The sequence below is a fragment of the Stegodyphus dumicola genome, chromosome 1 (assembly GCF_044657685.1).
Source record: "Stegodyphus dumicola isolate Sdum_Otavi_A_Nest chromosome 1, ASM4465768v1".
NCBI lineage: Eukaryota > Metazoa > Arthropoda > Arachnida > Araneae > Eresidae > Stegodyphus > Stegodyphus dumicola.
In genome coordinates, this window is record NC_140768.1 from 88,543,855 (window position 1) to 88,569,019 (window position 25,165).

At 29.2% G+C, this 25,165-nt stretch overlaps 1 protein-coding gene across 1 annotated transcript in view; it reads left to right on the forward strand.

The window, feature by feature from the left end:
* The window catches only part of LOC118198346 (uncharacterized), an 89,946-nt gene extending 67,307 nt beyond the window's left edge, over positions 1-22,639 (forward strand). The window contains exon 12 of the mRNA XM_035370002.2: positions 510-22,639. Within this exon, the coding sequence (XP_035225893.1) occupies positions 510-556 (47 nt within the window). The 3' untranslated portion in view covers positions 557-22,639. The remainder of the gene's footprint in view (positions 1-509) is intronic.
* Positions 22,640-25,165: the final 2,526 nt, after the last annotated feature.

The following is a 25,165-nucleotide window of genomic DNA, read 5'->3' on the forward strand; positions in this document are numbered from 1 at the left end:
TTAATGGACATTAGTCAGAAGATATCTCTGATCTTGACAACAGCTTGGATCTCTTACTGTGAAGTATTTTCATTTTTGCTTGCCTGGATATACTCTAAGCTTTCAGTTGATGGCAATGTAATGAAGGCTGTTCTGGACTTTATTATGTGTCTGTTGATATTTGTTGGAAATGTGTCTTTGATCCTCAAATCTCTGACTGTGAGATATTTCCTCTTAGTCATCTGCAAATTTTTTAAGGGCATTTGTTCATGTTGGTTGGTGATGTGATGAGAACTATTGTTGAATTTTATTGTCTAATAAATGGATATTTGCAAGAAGATGTTTTAGGCTTGTTTCATCAATGGGGTAACTGTATTTAATGCCAACAATATTTTTTTCCCTTCTAAATAAGTTGAATTTGAACCATTCAGCCCTTGAAAGAAATCTTTTGAATCTCCATTGTGAATTAATTATCTGAGAAAACTATTTTCATTTGAAGTAAAACTAATTCCATATATAATTTTTTTCAGTTTTTCCTGATCCATTTGAAATTAAAGTTACTAATAATCAAGACTGACAGATCATCTTGCTATCAGCTGAGTAATTCTTTTAAATGTATTTCTTCCTTCTGTAATTAATAAATTTGCCAAATTCTTGCAGTACTGATATGATTTTATGTGCTGTATGTCATTTGTGTATTAGTCATTTTACATGTAAAATATATGATGTTTTTTTTTATTAATTTTGCATAACATTATTGTTCATATATTTGTTGAGATTTGTTGTACAGATATTTAATATGCTTAATTTTTGCTCCTGTAACATATAGAGTGCCGCAATGAAAGTAAAATTTTAGACTATTTTGCTAGCAATATTTTTCTGGAAATTGATTGGAATTAATTCAAAAAATATATTCTTTTAATCTGTAAATGGCTAGTGACAATTTTGGGTAAATTTAAATTTAAATTTTTTAAATTTTTTTTTAAATGTGGGCCCATGTTTTATGCCATCTAGAATATGTAACAGTATATATATTTGGTCTTGATTTCATTTTAGCATAAATAATATGCATAAATACCATATACATTAAATTTGTTGTTATTTTTTATTATGGATTTTTCCCCTTATTGTTATCATTAAATAGATTGCATTCAATTTCATTCAAATGTAACAATATTTGAATTAGGAATTTAGTTCCTACCCCCAAAGATAAAACTGAAAATATTAAGCCAATTCGATTTGGAAACTAAGTATTGCAATGCATCAGCCAGGATCTGAATTTGCAGGCCACATTTGCTGTAATATAAGCCATACCTGAATTATATGGTTTTAGAAAAATTAATGAAGACTAAGCATAAGGAAAAGAAAATTCCCTGAAGAAAATTTTGCCAATTAGGTCTTAAAAAAAAAGATTAGGTTCTTGCATGTTATCAGCTTATAATGAACCTTTACACTCTGCAAGTTCTCTAGGTTTTTTTTTTTTTTTTTCCCCCTGAGTGATTTTTATCATGGATTTTCTATTTTTTTTCGGTACATGTGTTAATAAATCCCATCGACCAGGAAAGTTCATGCATATTCTACAAAATTGTTTTATATTGTTCTGCATTGGATATTTAATCGGAACTAAAACAAAAAATTAATTAAAAAAATTGTTGAATTTAATGTTTTAGAACATATGATTAAAAAATTTGTGGCACAGTTTATTTTTACAAAAAAAAAAAAAAAAAAAAGAGTTAAACATAAACGTACTTGAAATTTATTATTTTAACAGCAACAATAACAACGAAATGTATTTAAATGAAAATCCTAAAAAGAATAACATTATACTTGTGGCCAAAACTCCATAGTGGCATTCAAAATCATTACAAGGAATTCGTCTTCGGGAAGATGATGCCACACACATTCCCATAAATACAAGGGCTGTTGTGCAGTTCCACGATGCTTTTTGTTTCACCATTTTACAGAGTCACAATGTTCTGTGTGTGTGTGTACACTAGTATACAAGTCAACAAAATTATAACTGTGAATCATTGTGAAATGTTCAAAATTTGCAGCTCTTAATTCATCAATCTTGTATGCCTTTCATGATTCAGAAAAAATAAGAGATCCTTCTTCAATATTTTCCTTAATTGCCTGTAAGAGGGTGGCCGCCATTCTATCGGGAACTCTTAAAATAAAATGCTCATTATTCTCTTGACAAATTCATCCAAACATCCATTGCTGAGGGAGTATTCTACCTACTTTGTTTTTGCATTTTGTGAAAAGGCTTTCATCAATTTCTATTGTGTGGTTAGGTCCTCGGATTTTTTTTCTTTGATCTTGACAAAAGGCTGTGTGCACAAACTTCTCTTACAGAATTGTTCGAATGTATCACTGTCTTGTTACTAAGCGTTCTTTTCCCCATTCAATAGTTGTTAACTCTTTGCACCAACAGTAAATAAATCTGATTGCAGTCAAAGAAACAATATTGGAACCCTCCAACCAAATTCCTTTTCAAATGGATGTTTGCTTATCGCAGTTTTGAATGTTACAGCACCATTGTTTATTTGACTTCAAGTAGTTTCATGTCATGCTCTTTGATGCATTTTTTTTTTTCCAATGCTAGAATCCCATAACTTTGAAAATATTCAATTGCATTCTGTTCTGTAGTAGGTAGATCCCAAATTTTTATCATTTTATGGTGTAAAAGCAGAGAAATAGCTGTTAGAACTGAACTCTTGTTTAAAGAAACACAAATAGTTTATCAAAGTAACAACTATGAATTTGGTACATAATTTTTCACTGTTAACGAAAAATCATGTTGTTTGGCACCATTTTTTGGTTTTGTCGAAAATGGTTGATAATTTTCCATTGTTGGCAAAAAATCATGTTGTTTGCTGCTGTTTTTTAGTTTCCATGAACATGGTCGTTGGGATTTTACTCATGTACTTTTTATTCACATTATCTGATATTAATCGAGTATATAGAGATTTGTAAAGCATATTTTAGACCTAATTAACATTTAATAAATATTAATATTTAATTCTGGTTTAAATGTTGTACACTATTAAATTTATTCACATGATTATACTACTTTAACGACAAATTTTATTTTTATCATGTTTAGAAGTGCTTAGATAAATAAAAGTGTTTAGGTTTTTATTGCATTTTCGTTGGTGCAAAATTTTAAGAAAATTATTAAATCAGTTCAAATTAGCTGAATATATAAAACAAAATTTTAATTTATAATAATGAATTAAATAATAAGTAAATCTATTTTATCTCAGAATTATGTTAGAATAGCATATTAAGCTTAGTGATATATTATAAAGTGGCTTTAGGTCAAATTTCTCAATTTGTAGTTCTTGAGAAGTCATTTTTTTGTGCTCTGTAAGAACTTCTCAGTTTTTCATATTTCATTTTGTATTAAGCAAACTGTTTTTTAAAAATTTTGTAGCATAACATTTGGGCCTCACGGCACTCTACTTGTTAAGCTGTTTGTTTTTATTAAAAATCTATAGCTTTTTTACTGTTACGTGAGCAAAGTTCACAAATTTAGGGTTTTTTTTTTTAAATTCTGTAATTACAGCCATTTTTTTAATGTTTAAATTTTTAGGAGCTTTTTTTTTTTTTTTTTTTTTTACATTTTCTCTTTTTGTATTGAGTGAGATTTTTTTGATTTGTTGATTTAAGATGTGTTTCGTACTCTAAGGAGGTTGTGATGGTTTTGATAAATTTTTTAAAATTTAAGAGGGGGGAAATGTTTTCTCATTGTAAGTGTTTTCATTCTGTTCTATTTTTTACCCTAGAATCAAAGTGGTTGATATTAATTTGTTATTCCATAAGAATCTTTAAATTGTTAAATTTTTGCAGATTGTTTTTAAATTACAAGAAATTTGCTTCTTATTCTTTGAAATATAGGTATACTTTATACACTTATGTAATCAATCAAAGAAATTTAATTAATAAAATTAATTAATTAATTAGATTAAATTAAGATAACTTTATCTCATTAGTATATTATACTATTCTCATAATGAAAGGCAGGTGAAAGATTGGAAGATAAAATGTTAAAAATTAAATTTGTAATGGTATCAAGCATCACTAAGGATTCACTTTGATGTAAAAGGAGGGGGGGAAAAACAAAAGAAAGAAACAGCTTAAATTTTAACTAGTATTATATAGTATTTATTCTAGTTTTTATTTATGAGGAGGAAATACTATTTGAGCCTCAATATCTTATTTTCAATAAAAGTATTGGATATAGTTCCATTAAAACTGTACCATGAATTTTTGGTGCCATATTGACACGTTTTGGCTTATTTCTTTTCAAATTTTCCTGTTTTATTTTTGACATTCTTCTCTTCTCTTTACTAAAATTTCTGTTGGTAATTTTTTCTCCTTGATTTCTGTTGTTTTCATTGCCAAAACCCTTTTAAAAAAGAAGGTAGATGAAATAAAAGTAAATACGGTTAAAAGATAGTTGTAGTTATTACTTTGTAAATGATTGAATGAAATAAAAAAATAGCAAGAATCATATAATACTAATCAGCAAAAATAAAATTAAAATTGGCATTTAGCTTAGGAGAAAATAATTTTTTTTTTTTTTTTTTTTTTTTTTTTAGAATGCAAATGTCACATGAATTTAGTCTAATAAGAGTCTAAATGCTAAAAAACAGTGCATCTTTGGCCTTTATTGCACCATTTTGCTTTATCCCCTCTCAAACGCTCAACAAATTACAGTCAAAAGTCGTTAATTCGGACACCCATAATCCGGACCTCAAAGCTACAAACTTTATGCGCATGCATCGCGTTGACACATGCGCATACGACCTTTACGGCTGCAAATATGCGTGTGCGCCTGCCCAAAATACATTTACGCATGCACGTTTAATGTATAGTGGACAGTATAAGCTAAGCTAAAATTATCTAATTCAGTTAATGTTGCAGATTGCGTTGTTCCTTAATTTTTGAATTGGATCTGTCTTATTATTTTTTGCAGACTGTTAGACAAATTTTATAAAAGTAAGCTTGAACTTTCGATTATGTCAAATAGAATTTTCGATATATATTTACTAATATGTTAAGGATCTACAAAGCGAAAGTATGTTTCGAAGTCCATTAAACAAAAAATAGATAAAGGCATATCCTTTGTTTATCTAACCATTCCGAAATCTGTTTATCAGTTTCACCGCGGCTCGCAATGAATTGGAAGTTGATCTGTCAGCACTATCCTTATCTTCAGGGCAGATGTTTTTATTTTATTTGTCTTATAATTCCATACTAAACATAGTATTTCATCTCGATGTACTCCATCTTTGATATGATTTAAATCAAATTCCTCGTCATTATAATTCACTCCCGATAGCGAAGAAAGTAAAGTAAACAAATAAATATTAAGCCTTTTTTTTTTTTTTTTTTTTTTTTTTTGTAAATTTTGATACCCTTTAGATCATGTTTGTTCTTTATTTCATAAATTACCATTCCATATTTTTAATTTTATAATTTCTGCATGCCATCTTACCAGATTTAAACTGATAATCTATAATCCAGAATCGCCGAAGTCCCGACGAGTCCAGATTAACGACTTTTGACTGTATTGCACCATTTTGCTTTAACCCTCACTCCCAACGCAAGTGCTCAGCAGACTTGGTTATGATACTTAGTGTCTGGATCAGTGGTGTCCAATCTTTAACTTCACGAAGCCAACATAGACTTTAAAAAATTTTCGCAAGCTACAATCATATATTGCATTTTTAATATTTCATTTGTAAACATATATAATGTATATCTTCTGCGAATTTATCTTACTTTCTGCTACCTATAATGTCATGGCTAAAACAGTCGTTCAAATGTTTGTTTATCCTGGATCTGAACTTTGATTTTAACAAGTTCATTGTTAAAAAACCACTTTTACAATGGTAAGATTAGCCAAAGCAGGAGTTTAATCTTTAAAAGTTTTTTTTAAAGGTGAATATTTTTGCATCTATAAATGACAAAAGTCTGTGATATTCTTGCTTTTAATTGTAGATCAGACTGAACATTTCCATTTCTAGATCAGTAAATTATTTATTTTACATATTTGCAATCTGTTGCAATATTTCAGAAATATTAGCATCAACAAATGGATTAGGAATGAAAGGAGCAATGGCATGATTTCTCCTAAAATCGGAAAATTAAATTTCAAAATTATTTTTAAGCTGTTTGTGATTTTCAGAATATTTAATAGCTTCAATTTTTCTTGTACTTATTTATGTAGTTTTCCAAACCTGTAAAGTGCCAAAAGTTTTACTTTTTTTTTAAATTAGGTATATCCAAAGTCAATGTTGATTTAAATGCATTTATATTTCCTACCTACTCAATAATAGTTTTCTCTTTGTCTTGAAGTTCGAGATTTAGTTTATTAATTTTAGTTGTCATGTCTGTAAAAAAGGCTAAATCAGATAAACTGTTATGATGATTTAGTTCATCATTAAGTTGATTGTTTATTAAGTTCTTGATTCTGAAAAGGTTTTTATTCCTGGAAGAAGCTCTAAATTTGTCATAGGACTTTTTCGTAGTTCATCAGTCAATACAGAATTTGCAAATTTTAGAACAACTTTCGTCATATGTTCATAACGTAAAACATTTGCAAATAATGCCCGCTGTTATATTATGTAGTAGTAGTTAAAAATATGATTAAGTAATAGGTATTGGTTAAATAGTAAGCAGTGTGGTTAAACAGTAGGAATTGGTAATTGTTTATAGTAGTTAAAATTATTTGATTTACATCACATTATGTAAGTCAGCATCATTCTTACATAATGTTATAAAACCAATAGCAGAACAAATCATAACAGGTATCCTGTGTGTTGTTATAGATATAGGTATTTTAAGAGAAAGATTTATTTTATGTACACTGTTTTTAATAGCTTGGTATATGTCTACTCCATGTGTATTGTCTTTTAACTCTTTCATGCAGATGTACCAGTATGAAGCATCTTCATTTCCCTTCTAGCATGCATGTGTTACAGAGTGATTTTTTGTTCATCCTCATCCATCACACATTCATGTCAGAGTTTTGCAGCATTTTAGAAACTAATATTTTTAGCATGAGATGGCATTATGTGTGATATAAGATACATGTAGATTTGACCTTCACACAAAATGAGACAAAGATGACTCACATACCCCTAGATTTTGATTACATAAACATAAGGCAATAGGCATGTTCTTGATTTGTAGGCTTCCTAGTGGCTCTTTAAAATGTTCATTGATATTTATTAATTAATGTTGTGGGAGTTTTTTACTTTGAGTGGTTGGGTGTTTCTTTATATGTGGAGTCCCTACTCCCACAAAGCATTTTAGAATTATTTTGGTATTTGAATTCACAGTCCAGTTTCTAATCAAGAATTTACTTCTGTATGTGAATTGTTTCTGTTTTGAGGGTTACAGAGTCAAAGTGTAAAAAATCTTTAACAAATTATGTGATTCCAAATTGAGTTATATCTGTAAATTTATCATTTATACAGGAAAAGAAAGAGAGCTAAAAGAAACTACAGGATTATATAGGAAAAAAATTCTTAAACCTATACTTGAAGAACTTTATGATGAAAGATAAATTTTATATTCGTAAGGATTTACAAATGGAAATGTAGTATTCAATGTAGTCTTAGGCAATGATATTGAAAGCAAAGATGGTGTGCAACGTCTATTGTAAAATAGTATGTTGGCTGCACTTTTGAGTATGTGGCGTAATTGGAATTCTGCTTTTTTCCTGTTCCCTGTTGGCACTTGATTTCACAAAACGCAAAAAAAACTAGATGTGTAATGTGATCCCTGTGTTCCTTGTGAGCTGTGGATTGGGCATCCCTGGTCTAGATCGCAGAAATTATAGGAATGGATGTGTTTACTATGAAGTAATAAAATCCATTGTAATTAAAACAAAGTGATTAGATGAACAAAAAAAGCACCAAATGGCTTTAATGAAATGCCTTTAACAAAAATGTACCAAGTATTGAGCATATTAAAATTATTAATAATTTATTGTGTACATTCTCTACACCATTAGAATACTGTTTGTATATCCTAAAGCAAAGTTTTAATATTATAAATCTTGATTAATATTATCCACATGGATTTGGTGATTTTGAGATTGAAACCGACACTGCAAAATATAATTTGAATGTTTATTTATTGTGTAAAATAATAAGATAAACATTTAACATAACCCCTCTTCAGCTTCTTATTTTCCGAAAAGCATAATTTTCACACGTTCTGAGGCATTTATGCAACACTCTGTTGGGCAAGTTTTGTATCATTTTTTGGATTCTGTTGATTGGTATAGCTGTAGTGGTTTCCAAGGCACAATATGTAAAACGAGATGTCTGGGACAAAGCCTATTAGAGCCTATCAGGTCTCTAATTTCCCCCTCAAAATTTTCAATGAAGTAGATGCAACTGATACAGATTACATTTCACGTAAGGTTTTCTATGAAATGAACCATATAATTCAGTGTTTTTAATTGTAAGTTATTTAAACAAAAAATACACTTTTTTGAGCATTTTTTTTCATGGTATCAGTTCAGTATAGGTTGTATAAAAATAAACCTACACATTTTAAAAAACAGGATTTTTGTTTTCTTTTTTATACAAAAAAGAGGAATCTTAGTTTACCTTATATTTATTTTGCTACAAACTTTTTAATGACATTATTACCAAAGTAATGTAGTTAAATTGTTTTTCAATTCAGTAATCAAGTATATATATATATATATAGCCAAGGCTTAAGCAAAAATTGAACCTGCATCTTTGGTTGTGGCCATCAAAATGAGATGAAATCATCATTAATTTAGCTGTGTCATAACTGAGAACATTGGCCTGAGTGCTGAGTGGATCACTAATATTACACCCACAAAAGAGGAAGGGAATGTATATATATAAGTTTGTCGTGGTATCCCTAGAAGCAGAAGACTAAATGTTAAATATTTTATAATATTTAATATTAATTTTGCACTTAAGTTAACTTATATCCTTGGTTTTGAAATAGAAATCTGCCTTCACTTACTACCATACTACCAAAATGTCCAGAGTACATCACTGATATAATGCTTGCAAAGGAATTGGAAAGAAGCAATGCACACATTTAAGTCTTACTTGGGTGTTTTGGGGCAGCAATCAACCTCCACTAATTACCATACCATCCAGAGTGGTCTGGAGAACATACTATAAAATTTCTGCTTCTTTAGAAATCATTCATCTGTCTGACAGTACATTATGTTACCTGACTGTGTTGGAACCATTGATTTCTGTAATCTATTCCATGATGATGCAGCTTTAAGCTTCAATTGGGAATGACTAAAGCTATTGTTTGTTGTGCTGTCTCATCACAGAAAATGTTGCCTAAGGTGTACCAATTTGAGAAGAGGGGTAGACAGCTACAAGCATGTTTATATATCTTCTGTTGGACTCAAATTTGTGCCCAGTAGTATGGCAGCCAGTACAGTTTTAATCTGCAAATTATGCAGGGCAGTGCAATGCAATTTCAAAATAGAAAAGTTCTGTAACATCTGCAACAAAATGTTGGGGAAAAAAAAGAGAAAAGAAACTGAAGAAAGAAATACTTTTATAATAAATATTATATTGTTCACATTAATATTTGAGTTATATTTTATGTTTTTTGGTTTCATTCTTAAAATTGTCACTCTCCTACAGACCTTTATAATATCCTTTTAATGAAATAACTTTGATTGCCAAAATGCATGTTTTATTAAGTGGATTTGGCTATATTTGGAAAATAGTTGAAAAAACTAGCATCCCATTTATGTTTATTATATTTTTAACCGGATAGTAATAATGTGAATTGAGGTTATAAAATTATAACATAATTCAGAGTGTAAATTTTGTTCAGAAAATTAAAAATTTGACTTTAAAGCCAGAAAGTGCTTTTTGATGAAAGTAAAAATTAAAGTATAAAAGTTCTTGGCATATAAATATAAAAATACAGCAAGAAAAATAAATGTAAAATAAAATACCATAAATTGGAGAGCACATAGTTAACTTTCTTCAGTGTGGGTTGCAAAAATTAAAAGAATTGATAAATAGGAAAGGGATGTTAAAGCGTTAGGAATTGTGTGACATTACTCATTTCATTCAAATTTAAGTTTCTGACATTTTATTAATATTCTGAAATCAAAAATATGATCCTAGATTTACAGGAAAAACTAGATCATAGGTTTACAACAGAAATCAAATCAGTATGATCATTTTATATGCAAATCAGATCAAAAGTCTAAATACAATTTTGCCATCTTTGATAAAATGAGTTTGCATGTTTTTTTAAAAAATTTATTTTACAACTATTTTTTTATCTTTATTTATGTAAATTGTTTGGGAGTATTTATTATTTTAATTCAGTGTTCAACCTGAAAGCATTTTATTGGCTTGAAACTTAATTTTTTACATTTTTATTCAGAGGCTGTTTAAATGCTTAATAAGATTACAAATTTAAATTTTAACTTTTTATCTTTCATTCTATGCATATTAGAGAAGTGTGGTAGCTCTGATTCTTATTGAATTATATGAAATTTTAATTTGTTATTTAGACTGTTGGTTATATTGGTATTACAATATATGTTGCTTGTTTTTAACAGTAGATTTCAAATATAGTAAGCATTTTTCATTTTGAAAATCTTTAATATAATGCTTTCTCCTCATCTGTGCATTTTATTGAAAACTTTGGAAGGAAATGGTTTGTTCATTTATGTTTTTAAATTAACTTAATAATGATGTTGAACTGTAAGTATACTTTACAAATTTTGAATTAGTTGATTTATTCAACAATCTGAAATACAAGTGTTGCAACTATCCATCATAATCTTTATATCATTTCTAAATTCTTTATTGGAAGAAGATCTTTGTGATAAATCCTTTTATTGTGATCTGCAAAAGTGATAAATATATTTACAAAGCATGGGTTGAGAGAACTGAAAGATAGAGGCCTATTCTGTTTGCTTTTTAAAATGTGATTCATCCTCTTAACTGAAATTCACTATGAAATCATATTGCAGTTTTCCAGGTCTTTAAAAGTTTTGTTTATATTCCTGATTATGTTGTATTATTTTTCTAAATTTGTCATACTGACATTAAATGTTGTACTCTTGTTAATTTAACCCTTAATTATGCAAATTTTTAAACTAATTTTTGAAAAATAAAAAAAAAAAAAATAAATAAAAAAATATTCAAATACTTTTCTCAAATACAGCTTTGCATACATATTAGATTTCTATGCATTTTGACACAAAATCGGATTCCCCCCCCTGTAATGATAGGCTGTTTTTTCCCCTATATTTTGATTCTACATCTGAAACTATGCCAAAATATCAGATATTATCAAAATTGCATATATATATAATGTAATAGTCAAATCTTTAGCTCCATAATGCCAGTTGAATTTGGTTTAAAATTAATAATATTGCTTTTTTAATCAGAGTTTGATACTTTTTTTTGGCTTAATCCAAAGTAGTTATAAGAATTTATTTGATTTGTAAACAAAAATTAAGCACACAGTAATATATGTGTGTATGTGTATGATTGGGAATTGTTAAATAATGTTTGGTTAAATAAAATTATGAATCTGTTTAGCAAGATAATAACTTAGCCTGTGTTTTCATAGTATAATTCTAATTAAATGAAAAAATTAAGAGATGAAATGAGATTATATTATCCTTTTCATATGAAATAGTTTTAATATTGTTTGACAGTTTTTAGAAACATATATATATTCCTGTGTCCAGTTTTAAAAATGTTACCATTATTTTCATTTATTTATATATCATAATTATGGGCTTAACTGAGTTTTAAGAATAGTTATTTCTCAGTCTGTTGTTGAATTACTAATAAATGCAGCAAAGAATAAAAGTGATAGCATATGGGCAAATTCCGGTGAGTTAATTGATATTCGTTTATCCTGTATATAGTGTTATGTGTAATTTATTTAATGTGTTCTATAAATTCCCAGACTGTTTCCTTTTAAAGCAATAGTAGCTAGCACATAATAAACCTTTAATTAGCAAATAAACTGACTGATACATGTTATTTGTTATATTACTCCAGCACTCTTGACATTCCTGGGAGCATTGAAAGAATGTTCTCATGTCTCTCATAACTGGCTGTCACATTGTTTTGGATAGCTTAAATTACCCAAAAATAGTGATCCAGTAGAATCCGTTAGCAACATTATCTTCTGGGATGAAAAATGTGGTAAATAAATTCTAATGCTGTTAAAGTTTGAGATGATGGAGCAGGGATACTCATGCTAGTTCACTATCACAACCTTCCCAGTAGTTCTGATATTGTCTGAACCAATGGAAGGCATTTTGACAAACCAGAAGATTAAAACAGTAAAATTTAAATATCATAGCTTTTAACTTGTTTCAACATGTACAGCCAACTCCCAAATATGCCAAATATCCTATGTTTAAAAAAAAGGGAGGGGGAATTTGTTATTAGGGAATGATGAAAAAGTCGCTATTACAAACCATCAGTGTAAAATAAAATTGTCTGTAGAAGACAGGAAAAAGAAAAGAAAAATATTAGGATTGCAGCAGTAATAGCAGATGATGTCTGTTAAATGAGTTCTGCTTCTGTAAGAAGTTCTAATATTTTTATGCAAGTTTGAATTAATGATCTTGTTCAAGTTCTCTTGAAAATATTGTGCTCTGATACCATTTATATTTTCTTGTTGTGACTAATCTCACTTGTCTGATATCAGAGCTAGCTCGAGAGATTTATCAAGGCAAGGAGGCAAAATTGTGGATGTCATTGGCTAGAGCCTTGGGCACCATACTACAACACTACAACTTTGCTCAGTTCCACCTTCAATTTTGAAGAAGAGCATCCTGAGGGAACGAGTCCAACGGTCTCCCATCCCTCTTTCTGTGCCACCAAACAGAGGACTTTTGGCTTGCCGCATATTTAGAATGCTCCCATGCTGCACTTTACAAACATCCATGCCTTTTCTGGGATTTGCGCCCAGGCCCTTCAGTATGGCAGTCTGCATCGCTAACCGCTGTCCTGGTTGGCTGCTATGTATATTTTAGTTTCATCAATTCTAATGATGTTCATTTTCCCATTATTTACAGTGTGTATTTTATATTTTGAATACTGTTTTTAATTTATTTGTGAATTTAATTCTTGGGATTAAATTGCCTCAGAAAACAGGTAAACCATACTTAATAGTATGGTTCTTCTAATTCTAGTAATGATTATTTCTCTTTCCTGTGTTTTTTACTGCCCTCGGATAAACCTGATTTTGAGTTAACTGTAGACATTTTCCCTCATATTATCTCAGTCAGTTGGGGGTTCATTGTAAAGCTTCTGATGGTGATTTTCTTAATTTGCAGCAAAATTTTATGCTCATTTTCTGCTGCTTCCTCCCCCCCTTTTTTTAATTATTATTTGAGGGTGCTGTTGTATCTTGTGCTATAACTTTTTACTAAAGTGTTTTTTCACTTTAAAATTCTTTCATAAGAGAGAGCAATTTTAGTTTATGTGACTGATAGTGTATTTTTAAATAATTTGTTTTTGTCATAAGCTTATATGCCACAAGTCTTAAAAATTATGGGACACATTATGTAATTAAGATGTCTTTCATGAATTAATAGTGAGTGAAGATCTCATTCATTTCAATTTATAAATATTTCAGTATGTTTTACTTAAATGTCTTGCAGAAGTATTTTCAATTATGTGAAAAGAAAGAGCTTTCAAATGCATTGATGTTTATGAATGTCTGAATATGATGCGTGAATCTTTTAAATGTTATATTAACTGAAGAAATTTGTTTGCTGCCATATATCTTTTACTGTGTGCTAGTGCTTTCACTTAAGATTTTGATCTCAAAAGATGTGTAAAAGAAATACCCATTCCTCATTTATTTGTGCATTAGGTAGTTATTGTTTGTCTAAAATTGTATGTTTTTCTTACTATCTTGTTATAAAAAATTTTGTGTATGTGATTAAACAATTAAGTTGTTAACTATTTTGAAAATAATTACAGTCAAATTTTATGACTTGAATATTTTATTTGTTGTTTTCAAAGTTAGTCAGTTGATAATTATGCTTGTACAAAATACTTTGCATGCAATTTCTTTCTTTCTTTCTTTTTTTGAACTACATTCAGGTTCAGGTCTTAAAGAGTAGCTTAAATATCTTTATGTTCACCATTTGCAGGATAAAGAGTTTTTCCTTTGGGTGGGGGGGGTGTAATTTGTTTAGTTTGTTTCAATGTTCTTAAAGATTAGATGAAATAATCCAGGTTAAACTTGCTCATTAACTTTTCTCCCGGTTTCTGATTTGTCTAAATTTAGATCACATACATCAATTATAAATTAAAAACAAATGTAGACAATTAAGTATCAAATGAAAAAAATTATAAAGAAAATTTTGATGACAAATTCTTTAAAAATACTAAGTCATCTCATAATGAATATTGTCATCTCTTAATAAAAATTAAGTATTAGTGAATTCCCAACTTCCCCCCCCCCTCTCTTTTTTTTCTGTGTGATTTTTCATTTAGTTTCTCTGATTCAAATTTTTTCAAGTAAATGTTATTATTGTTTGAATGTGGCAAAACACATGATAACTATCTGCCTAAGGGAAACCTTCATGAAGGAATTTTCTGAACTGGTTTGTATTCACAGGACATATCGGAAAAATACGAAAACCACATATTCAACCAGTTCACTCACCTGGTTCAAATCCAGGTTGAATACCAGTATTTAATAATCTTAACTACTTGGCGTCTGGTGGAGCCCAGTTTTTTTCTGTATGAAGTGTTTTAATATATCACAGACTTTTATGGAGAATTTATAACATTTAGCAATGAAATATGTATTTATTTTTTGCTTTAAATTTATAAATGGTACATTCCTACTTTTATTTGCAAGATTATATGCATGTTAGTTCTTAATTTTTAAAATATGTGAAAGCATTCTGATAAACAACTTTTCTTTTCATTCCCTGTTTGATTTTTCATTAGCATAATATTAAAAAAGTACAAATACTTTATACAATATACTTTACTTTGAAATCATGTTATAACTCATTAATAATCTAAAATTTGTCGGTTTTGAGATTCTTTTTCACTTGCTTCGTAGTGTCCCATGAAAACTTTCCTGCTTTTTATATTATAGGCACTTATGTCTTCATAATGTATATTATAGTAACATAATTATGTTTGATGATGATTTTTAAAGCTATGATCTGTTTGACAGTTAGCAGAAACCATATTGATGGGCTTATTGATTCAGATTTGAGGTAAAGTATAAATATTTGTAGTGGTAGTTAGGATGCAGGGAATCAGGTTAAAACATCTTCTTGCCAATTGTGTAATATGGAAGAATAGGCAGCAAGATCCTGAAATACCATTCTCTGAAGTGAAATGTTTTCCTTCTTTCTTGTTAGCAAAAAAGTTAAAAAGATGGAAGAAGAGATCAGTTTGATTTTTAAGTTATTCCAGAAAAGAAAACATGTTTATAGAAAATTTAAACTTTTTAGTGCATGGATTCAGCTTTTTAGTATATTACTAGCATTAATTCATTAATTTGAGCAGAAAGCTGCTGCTATACTAATTTTATTTAAATTATGGGCATCGGGAAGAAAGGGAACAAAACCAAGCATGCTAGAAGCATTCATGTTTTAAGATTTAGTGTTGCATTTATTTCAAATGAAAAGCATTAAGTGGAATAAAAGGTCATTGTTAAGAATTGAGAGGAAGGAAAATGTCATAAGGATTGTTAAATGTTTCCACATGAAAAAAAAAATTGTATTAAACTTTACAAAGTGTAATATTCTATAGCCATATTAGTAATATGTTTCAGTCATAAACTTTTGTTTAAGTATTTGTAATTGATCTTCTTTCAAATATCATTACATTCAGTATGCACCTGTTTTTAAACATTTTGAATGCCTCCCCACACACACACACACTTCAAGAGCATTTTTAACTCAAGAGCCTTTCATATAAGGCAACCCAAACAGCTATTTTCATGAGGGAATTGGCCATGTTTTCCATGATGTATCTAATCGTGAGGCTGACTTATCATACTGAGTTCTTCCATTATGAAATGCACTCTATCTTCTCTAAAGTGCTGTTACATGTCGTGTATATTATGTCTTTGTGAACTTTAATTAGCTGGAGAGCTATTCAGTTAGTTAAGTCATAAATCAGCTCACATAGAGTGCTTAATTTTCTTCCTTTTAAGGTTGTGAAATTTTCAGGACAACCATTAAATTGTTAGTTTATTCTGACCTTTAGTCATATTCCCAATTCTCATTTCTTTTCATCATTATTTCCATTTTTCTTCAGATACGTATAACCAGGGTATGCAAAAAGAAAGAGCATGAAAAATATGTTAAGGAAAACATATCTGTATAATTTTAAACATTTATTGAAAATTCCAAAAATTAGAACTAAGTAATGCTTTATTTATAAGATGAAACTTTAAAGTAATGCTTTATTTATAAGATGGGAGCCACCTTAGAGTCTGTTACAGCCACCAGATGACCTGACAAGGGAAAATAAGTGAATTTTTTGTCTTTAGAGGGCAAGTCTTGAAATCCTGACAAATTCTCTCTTCCCAGCTCACCTTTTTGTTACAGGCAGCTTTATTATTGATGCTATCAAATATATCTCATACATAATAGTTAAGAGGATTGCAACAGGTGAATTTGGAGGCAGCATAACAAATGTAACTTGTAAAAACAAAAGTTATCCTCAAACCTTTTCTAAGATTTCATGTTTTTGTGGTGATATGTGCTGGTGCAGAGGCTTGCTAGAATATGTTTCATCTTCCTGTGGTAACATCTTCAGTCCAAGTCTTGACTGCTGCCACCAAAATATTTTTGGTTCACATTTTGGTTTACTAAATTTTGGTTTCAAAGATCTATAGGGGCTGCTTCGCATTTGAAATGGAATTGGTATTCTTCAGTCGGTGTTCAACTCGATCTTGTATCTGTCTTGCAGCCATAGCTTCCACATCAAAGTCAGACTCCATTAGCTACTTCCTTACTGTCTGAATTGTTCTTCAGTTATAACTTGTCTGCAGTGATGTTGTTAGTCATCCTATCACAAATGAAATAGACTGTCACCTTATTTATCTACCTATCATTAAGTCTGTTTGAGGTCTGTATACTTTGAATTCTTACAAATAACTGTGAAGGGGGGGAAACATAGATAAAGAAAAATCTTAAATTATCTATAATTTTCCTATTTAAATTTATGTCACTTCTACATGTACACATGTAAATTTAATTTAAAGGTTTTAAAAATTACCATTTGACATCATTCGATAAGTAGTAGTTCAGGTTTAATTTTATTTATTGTAGTTGTAAGAGACAGGTTTAGTTAGAGATTATTCAATTTCTTTGTCTGATTGTGTGACTTAATTTTGTTCATTTATATCTAATAGTGAGACAGCCTTGCAGGATCAAGAGAATCAAAGTTACATTTTAATTCTCTTTGTGAGCTGTAAATATGAAAACTTTTTTTATTATTTATTTTTGTTAATTAAAAATATTTTGATTTGTGAAGTTTCTGTCTGCATGTTTAAAATGCCATTGGAAACTGAGTATGAAATGAATCAGGTTAGCCTTTTCTGCTAAGCCAAATATTGAAAAAATAACTGCTTTTCTTAACTAATTTGGCAGTAAATTTTAAATATAATTTTAAAAAGGAATAAAAGTAGGCAGTCATTGTATATCAGACAAATGTTTAACAAAATGTGATATTGCAATGTAAATGCAGAGTAACCTGTCGCAGTGATCCCCTCCCTAATATATAACCACCTCTGAAAATGATCAATGAGAATATAATTAAATAATGAAACATCATTAGTATATTCTGTAAGGTTACCATCTCCACAGAAAACGAAAATTGTCTGAAATCGGATAATTGTCTTAGAGAAGTTTTACTGTAATTTGCTTATATATTTGTAATTACAACAATTTTTCTATTTAAATATATATGTGATATTACAAAGGGAGTTTTACAACTTTGCATGACTACTGAAAATAAACAGTAAGAGATGAACAATTTTTATGACCTTGCAAAATCAGATATATTTAAGTTTCAGTGTGGAGTAAATGTTTAATGTGAATGCTTCTGTAACTTTGCTGACTTGGCATATGAAGTCTCTTGCTGGTAAAACATACCTGTCATGGCTCTAACCATTTGTATTCATTCCGAAATGCAACTTGTTGATATTATTGTTATGTACACTTTAGCTAAGTCCCTTTAGAGGGGGGGGAATCTAGGAGCATAAGAATCAAGTAATATCAAATAGTCAACAAACTATTTGATCAGCTAATTATGTAATCCACTTCTGTGATATGATGAGTTATTTTTAATTAGATATATAAAGTAAATTAAAGTATTAGATTTCTGGTAAAACACAAAAGGCATGTTTAAATCATTTATTAACAACATAAAACAATATATTTATAAAATTAAATATTTTGAATTCAGTTCTAGGAATGCTCATAAAATAGTGACTCATAAAACTGTTATTATATTTTTTCTGAATAAATTGGTACTGAAAAAATAAATGCTTGGGGGGGGGGGGGGAATAGGACAAAGTAATGCTATTTTTTAAATCCATATTTGATTCTTTTTTAAAAAAATTCAAAGCCAAACACCTTCTTCTGTTTAAATATGTACAGTGGCATTAAAATTATATTTCTAATTAAAGACAATATTCTTCATAACTTTCTGTGGTACAGCTAGACAGCTTTTCCAATTAAAGCTGTATAATTCAAAATCGGCTGAGTAACTTCAGTTTTAAGAATTTTTCCTGCAATAGTTTTATGCTCCATTTGAACTTGATACCTAACTTTGTATTTATTATGTTGCTATTTAAGAATCATCTTAAAATAAATTTCACATGCAAGCTACTGGTACCTTAAAGATGAATGGTTTGGTCATCATTACTCTGGGCTGTCAATAGTTACAAAGTAGTAGTAATGAGTAGAGACTCTGTCACTAGAATACTGTAGACATGTCTAGTGCTTACTATTATATTACTTTGGGCATGTCTAGTGCATGAGTAGGTTATAAAGTTACATGACTAAAACCTCATGTTTTCTGTACATTATGGCATCTGTTCCACTTTGAACATTTCCCAAATTATTATTAAATTTCCTGACAAAGTTATATACCAATTTTAAGAAATAAGCTCACAAAAGAGCTAGGAAGGATAAAATAGTTTAATAGTTTTATTCTCTTTTATTTAAATACATCATTGGGAAATCACTTTACTTTTTTTTAATTGTTTTAATCTTGTGCATTTTTGGACATGTTTTATGAGTTATTGTAATTTTTATCCCTTTTTCACTTTTTGAAAGGAAAATCTATTTTTATTGAATATTGTTCTGATTTTTTAATATATATATACATATAGAAGTAAATACTTTTCCCAGCCATTCTGCATACCTAAATGCTTATTTTTCATTAATTATTGTATTGGCACGAATATAAGACACCATTGTAAGCAAGATGACTGTCTATTTTTTTAATGGGAAAATTGATGTTGGCGGGGGGGAGAGTATACGGTAGCTTTACATATATGAGCTTAACATATTGAAAGGTATTTTATAAAAAATTAGCTACAAATATACTCAACTCCCAACTGACTAGGAGTCGATTAAATTGATCTTGTCTGAAAAAGTGTTAAGTTTGTCCCATGTGGAATGATGGGAAAACTGTTTTTGTTAACTGTTGGTGTAAAACGAAGCTATCTACAGAAAATACAAGAAGGGAAAAAACTGCATGGGATAAAAGCAGTGACAGCAAATGATATCATATTATTTGGGAGTTATTTCTATCCACAATTGTACATAATCTGAAATGCGTAGATGTTGTTAAGTCATTCGTTAAAAGTAAATTCTTCAGTTGTAAAACAAGTTGTACAGCTATTAATCTTCTGTCTCACATTGACTCCTATCTAAATGCAAGAATTATGTTTAAAAAAATAGGGGGAGGAAGGGGAAAATTTAATTAAAATATTAATGTGAGAATGATTGAAAAAGTCTACTTAGAGCACAATTTTAAATTTGCTTCTGCTTTTAAATCAGTCAGCATAGTTCTGCTTTAAGATAAAACACAGTTCTGCTTTTTTTTCTTTTGGCATAAATAAGCGATGATTATAGCGATGATGATTTTTCTTACATTTTTAAATGTTTGACTGGACATCTAAGACATATTAAAATTGGTATTCTAAAAGAAAAAACAAGGTCTTATATTCAGGCCAGCACAATAATTTTGTCATAATCATTATGCTAAGATTTTAAATTGCACGATGATAAAAAGTTAAATATCATTCAGTGTGCCAAATATCATTCAGATGCTTTCCTCTCTCTGACTCAGTTACATATTATGAGATTACTTTTAACCTCAGCAAATTATAGTCTGACATCTTACTAACTTGATATGTATGAACAAGTCAGCACGAGGATTTGATAGCAGTTGGAAGAGTGCTTTTCCTTTTCAGCAATGAAGCTTGATTATTAGGGCCGGTTATAACTGCTGTTCTATTTATCTGTTGCCTAGATTTAATTTTCACTAAATATCGAGTTATTAGCTCACTCAAAGCCTAAATGTTCCACAGAAATCAGTTTTTCTTTGTAGCTCAGTTTGTACGTTCTTGGATTATAATGCTAATTTCAATTATCATGGACTTGTAGATGAAAGTAATATACACACTGAATATCCCTAAGTTAGAATTAAATGTTGTGCTTCCTTAATAGTGAAAAGTAATGTTTTTGTGATATTTGATAATGAAACTTCTAAATGCTAGTTCCCATCTCATGTAGTATCTTAAACTCTTTGTATTATGCTTTTACATGCAATTTGTGTAAAATATTTATATTATGATATTATTTAGATATTTGGAATCTCAGCAGTTCTTTAAACAATGCATTTTCCACTAAGCTCACCACATAATTATTTGATCTACTTAAAATTTTATTAAACCCTTTTTTTTAAATTCTGTCTTACATTAGTGTATAAAAATTCAATAATGAATTAGAATAATGAAAATTAATTTAGAAAATCAAGCATGAAAATTCTATGCTTTTGCTGATCATTTCTAAGCATTAATGTTTATATAAAGTTTTACTTACATTTTATGCCTATACTGCCAAAAATTGCATTATTAAACATTGGATTTTGTAACATTCTTAATTCGGAGTTTTTTTTTTTTTTTTTTTCCATTATATTCTCTTAATAATTGTAAATATAGGTTTTTGTTGTTATATATGAAATATATAAAAGTCTAGATAATAGTGTATTTATGTAAACAATTATCCTATATTTAAATGTTAAAAAATATGTGGTTTAAATATTGAATTGTTTAATGAATGTTGTCATATGTTTTAAAGCTGTATTATATGTATATTAAATTCTGCCAATATGATAGCAAGAGGTGTTTGTTAATCTGCACAAGTTTCAAATAAAGTAATTAATGTATATATGTAATTTAATTTTGATTAAATAAGTGAATTTCTTATATTTTGTTGAAAGTTTTGTAAATTTTATCCTCTATGAATCAATAGGCAGAAAGTAATTTTATTCTGTGTAGCTGTTAATTTTTTAAAATTATAGATTTTGGTTAAGAAAGTTATCTACAGAAATTGGAAATTTTATATTAAATTAAATTTTCATTAAATAACAGAGGCATTTTTTTTTCCATTACATATTTTTCAATTACTACTATTTGCTAAATTTACAAAGAAAAATCATTTTATTCTGCATGATTGTTGCTATTTTAAATTTTCAGAATTAAAATCTAAGTTAGTTATCCATTGAAAATGGCAATTTTATATTTTAAAATTAGCAGTGTATAAAATATATTTTGGGGTAAAATATATTCATAATTGATGTATAAAATATAAACCGGGGAATAGTGTACATAGAGTATTTTATATAAATCATCTGCACAAATGTGAAATATATGTAATATAAACAATACAAGTACAAAGAAAGCCTGACAACGGCTTTTCTATTAAGCTCTTACATCTGATTTCTTAAATTTTCTGTTTTGCACTAACCAGATTTTGCTATTTAAAAAAATCGGTGTTTTTAATTTATCTTACTTTATTACATATACCAAACAAGTTCTTAAAATAATTAAAATTTATGTATATTTTAAGAAATCTATCACTAATTTTTTTATAAAGAGAACTACATAAAATGCTGGAATGATATTAATTATTAAATTTTGAAAAGATATTGATTTACTAAATTTTGAAGTGTTAATTCACAGCAAATTGAGCATTAGTCATATATTGTATAGTACTTGTATATTGTCATGTATTGTGCTTATATAATGTAATTTTTGATGTAAATAGTATAGAACTCTTTGCCTGGTATGCATATTTTTGTGATAACGATTGACATCAAATTTTGAAACTTTCCTTAATGTTTTTGTGGTGTATATACTACATATATATTTTATATTACTCCAAATCCACTGGAGGAATATTCTGCAGAATTCTCTCAAATTCCTAACAGATCAAAAATATGTGTATGACTTTCAAGTGAAATTAAAATCATCTTTACATCTGTTATTGAACAATGCAATTGAATGTTCTAAGGCAGCTGTATTATTTAACTGTACATTTTAATGTAATAAATGTTTGATGTTCATTGTACATTACTTTCTTTCTTAGTGTCTGTTAGAGATGTTACACAAAATGCTGTACATACATAATATGTCTAAAGTATAAGGACTAAAATGCTTTTAACCAATTCAGTGAATAATTAATGGTAATAATGGTTATTAATGCATCTGAACAAGCTTCAGTTAACTTTTTAAAGCCAACGGTACAGCAGTTGTACCGAGAAAATTATTTTCTTTGACGCCGGTTGTAGTACAACTGTCATACCAGCAATGCCCTCCCTATTTTAGAGAGTTGCCTATCTGTAGATCTCTGGGTGGTCCATTGTCACTGCTCAGAACAGCCGCTGGCTACGCATTGTATCCCTCTTCTTATCAGTTTGGCTACATTTTGACTGTGACATTTGGCACAGGTTTCGTCTCATGCCAATATACTTGAAAATCAAATAGAAGCTATCTCTTTCTCAAATGTTAGAGCACTGTCTCATAACTTTAGTGCTAACTTTTTTAGTATTAACTTTTGCTATGATTAAAACTTCAGTGATTTTGCATGCTGTTTAAGCTTACCAGATTTAATGCTTTTTAATCATAGCAAATAAGATTAGATTAATATTTTAGATTTAATGCCCTTCTAGAAAATAGGTAAAACTGCTTTTCTCGTTTAGTTCCTTTTTATACTTATGAATGATAAGATGTTATTTTGGCCCTTTTTTTGGAGTGCATAAAACCCTTATGAACTGTTAACTCTTACGAAGTGCTTCTACTATGTAGGCAATTTTGTCTGATTTATCAGGAGATAAATAAGAGACAATTGCATGCATAATAATTTTTGTGATTTTCATTCATTGTAAATTAAATAAAAGTAATTTATCTTTAGACCCTCTTTTAGGATGACATCTGCTAAAAAGTATTTAAATATCATTAAAACTCACGTAACTTCTAAATTGAATCAAAACATCAGTTACTTTTCATAAAGTTCTGGCCAGTTTTATTTCCTGAAATTCTTATACTCCTCAAGAGATAAAGGGAATTCAGACAATTTAATTTTAAAAAAAATTATCTTTAAAAAAGGAATGTTATTTTGTCTGTAATAAGGTGTATGTCAACTTAAAATGTATGAGAATTAGGATTCGATTACGGAAAAGCAAGCAAATGCTATCTGCTTAAGGGGATGGATGCTTTTGTGTAAACCTTTTTAAGAGACAATTGCTCACATTTACGTTCGTGGTGGAAAACTCCACATGTAATCAACCCATTATCCGGGTTTCATTGGATTAATTTTGTTCGCTTACTGAATTACATCAAAGCACACAACAATTTTCTGTATAAGGGGAGGGATGTCTTCGCAGAGGTCTTTCTAAGGGAAGCTGGCTTGTATTTACATTACACAAAACCATGAATCCAACTCTTTAGCTGGGATTCAACCCAAGCTAGCTACAAGTGTTCAGCCACCTTTACTGCTCTGCTGAAAGGCCTGTAAAAATTGATAAAAGAAAAAGTATTGAAATAACCAATTTAATTTACTAGCCTGTATTTCTCAATCGACAGTATATAAATTAGGCATATGAGGGAATTATTTGTGAATAAATAAACTGTATTGCACTTTTCTCCACTATTTCATGTTATGAATGGAATTACAGTCAAAAGTCGTTAATTCAGACACCCATAATCCGGACCTTAAAGCTACAAACTTTCTGAGCATGCGTCGGGTTAACGCATGAGCGCATATGCGTGTGCGCATACGCATAATACGTTTACGTATGCGCGTTTAATGTATAACGGACGGTATAAGCTAAAATTATCTATTTCATTTAATGTTGCAGATTGCGTTGTTCCTTAATCTTCTAATTGGATCCGGCTTATTATTTTTTGCAGACTGTTAGAGCAATTTTATAAAAGTAAGCTTGAACTTTCGATTATGTCAAATAGAATTTCCGATGCTGTAGCTCCCAAAGGATCTACAAAGCGAAAGTATGTTTCGATGTCCATCAAACAAAAAGTGGAATTGCTTCAAAAAATGGATAAAGGCATATCCTTTGTTTCTCTAATTATTCCGAAATCTGTTTATCAATTTCACGCTGCTCTGCGGGGGGGGGGGGGAGGAACGCTGCGGCGCGCAATGAATCGGAAGTTGACCTGTCAGAATTATCCTTATATTCAGGGGGGATATTTTTTATTTTATTTGGCTTATAATTCCTTACTAAATGTAGTATTTCATTTCGATGTACTCCGTCTTTGATATGATTGAAATCAAATTCCTCGTCATTATAATTCGCTTCCGATAGTGAAGAAAGTGACACAGAGGTTATTGAAAACGAAAATATTTCGATTGACAAATTAGTCGGTATTCTCGACACAACAATTAAAGGACTTGAACAGCGGAACTTTGTAACTGAACAAGAAATTATGTCTGTTTAATAGAATTAAAGAGAAAGTATTATCACATAAAACGAAGCAACTTAAACAACTTACATTGAAAGAAATGTTTAATAAAGTAAACAAATAAATATTAAACTTTTTCTTTTTGTAAATTTTGATACCCTTTAGATCATAATTGTTC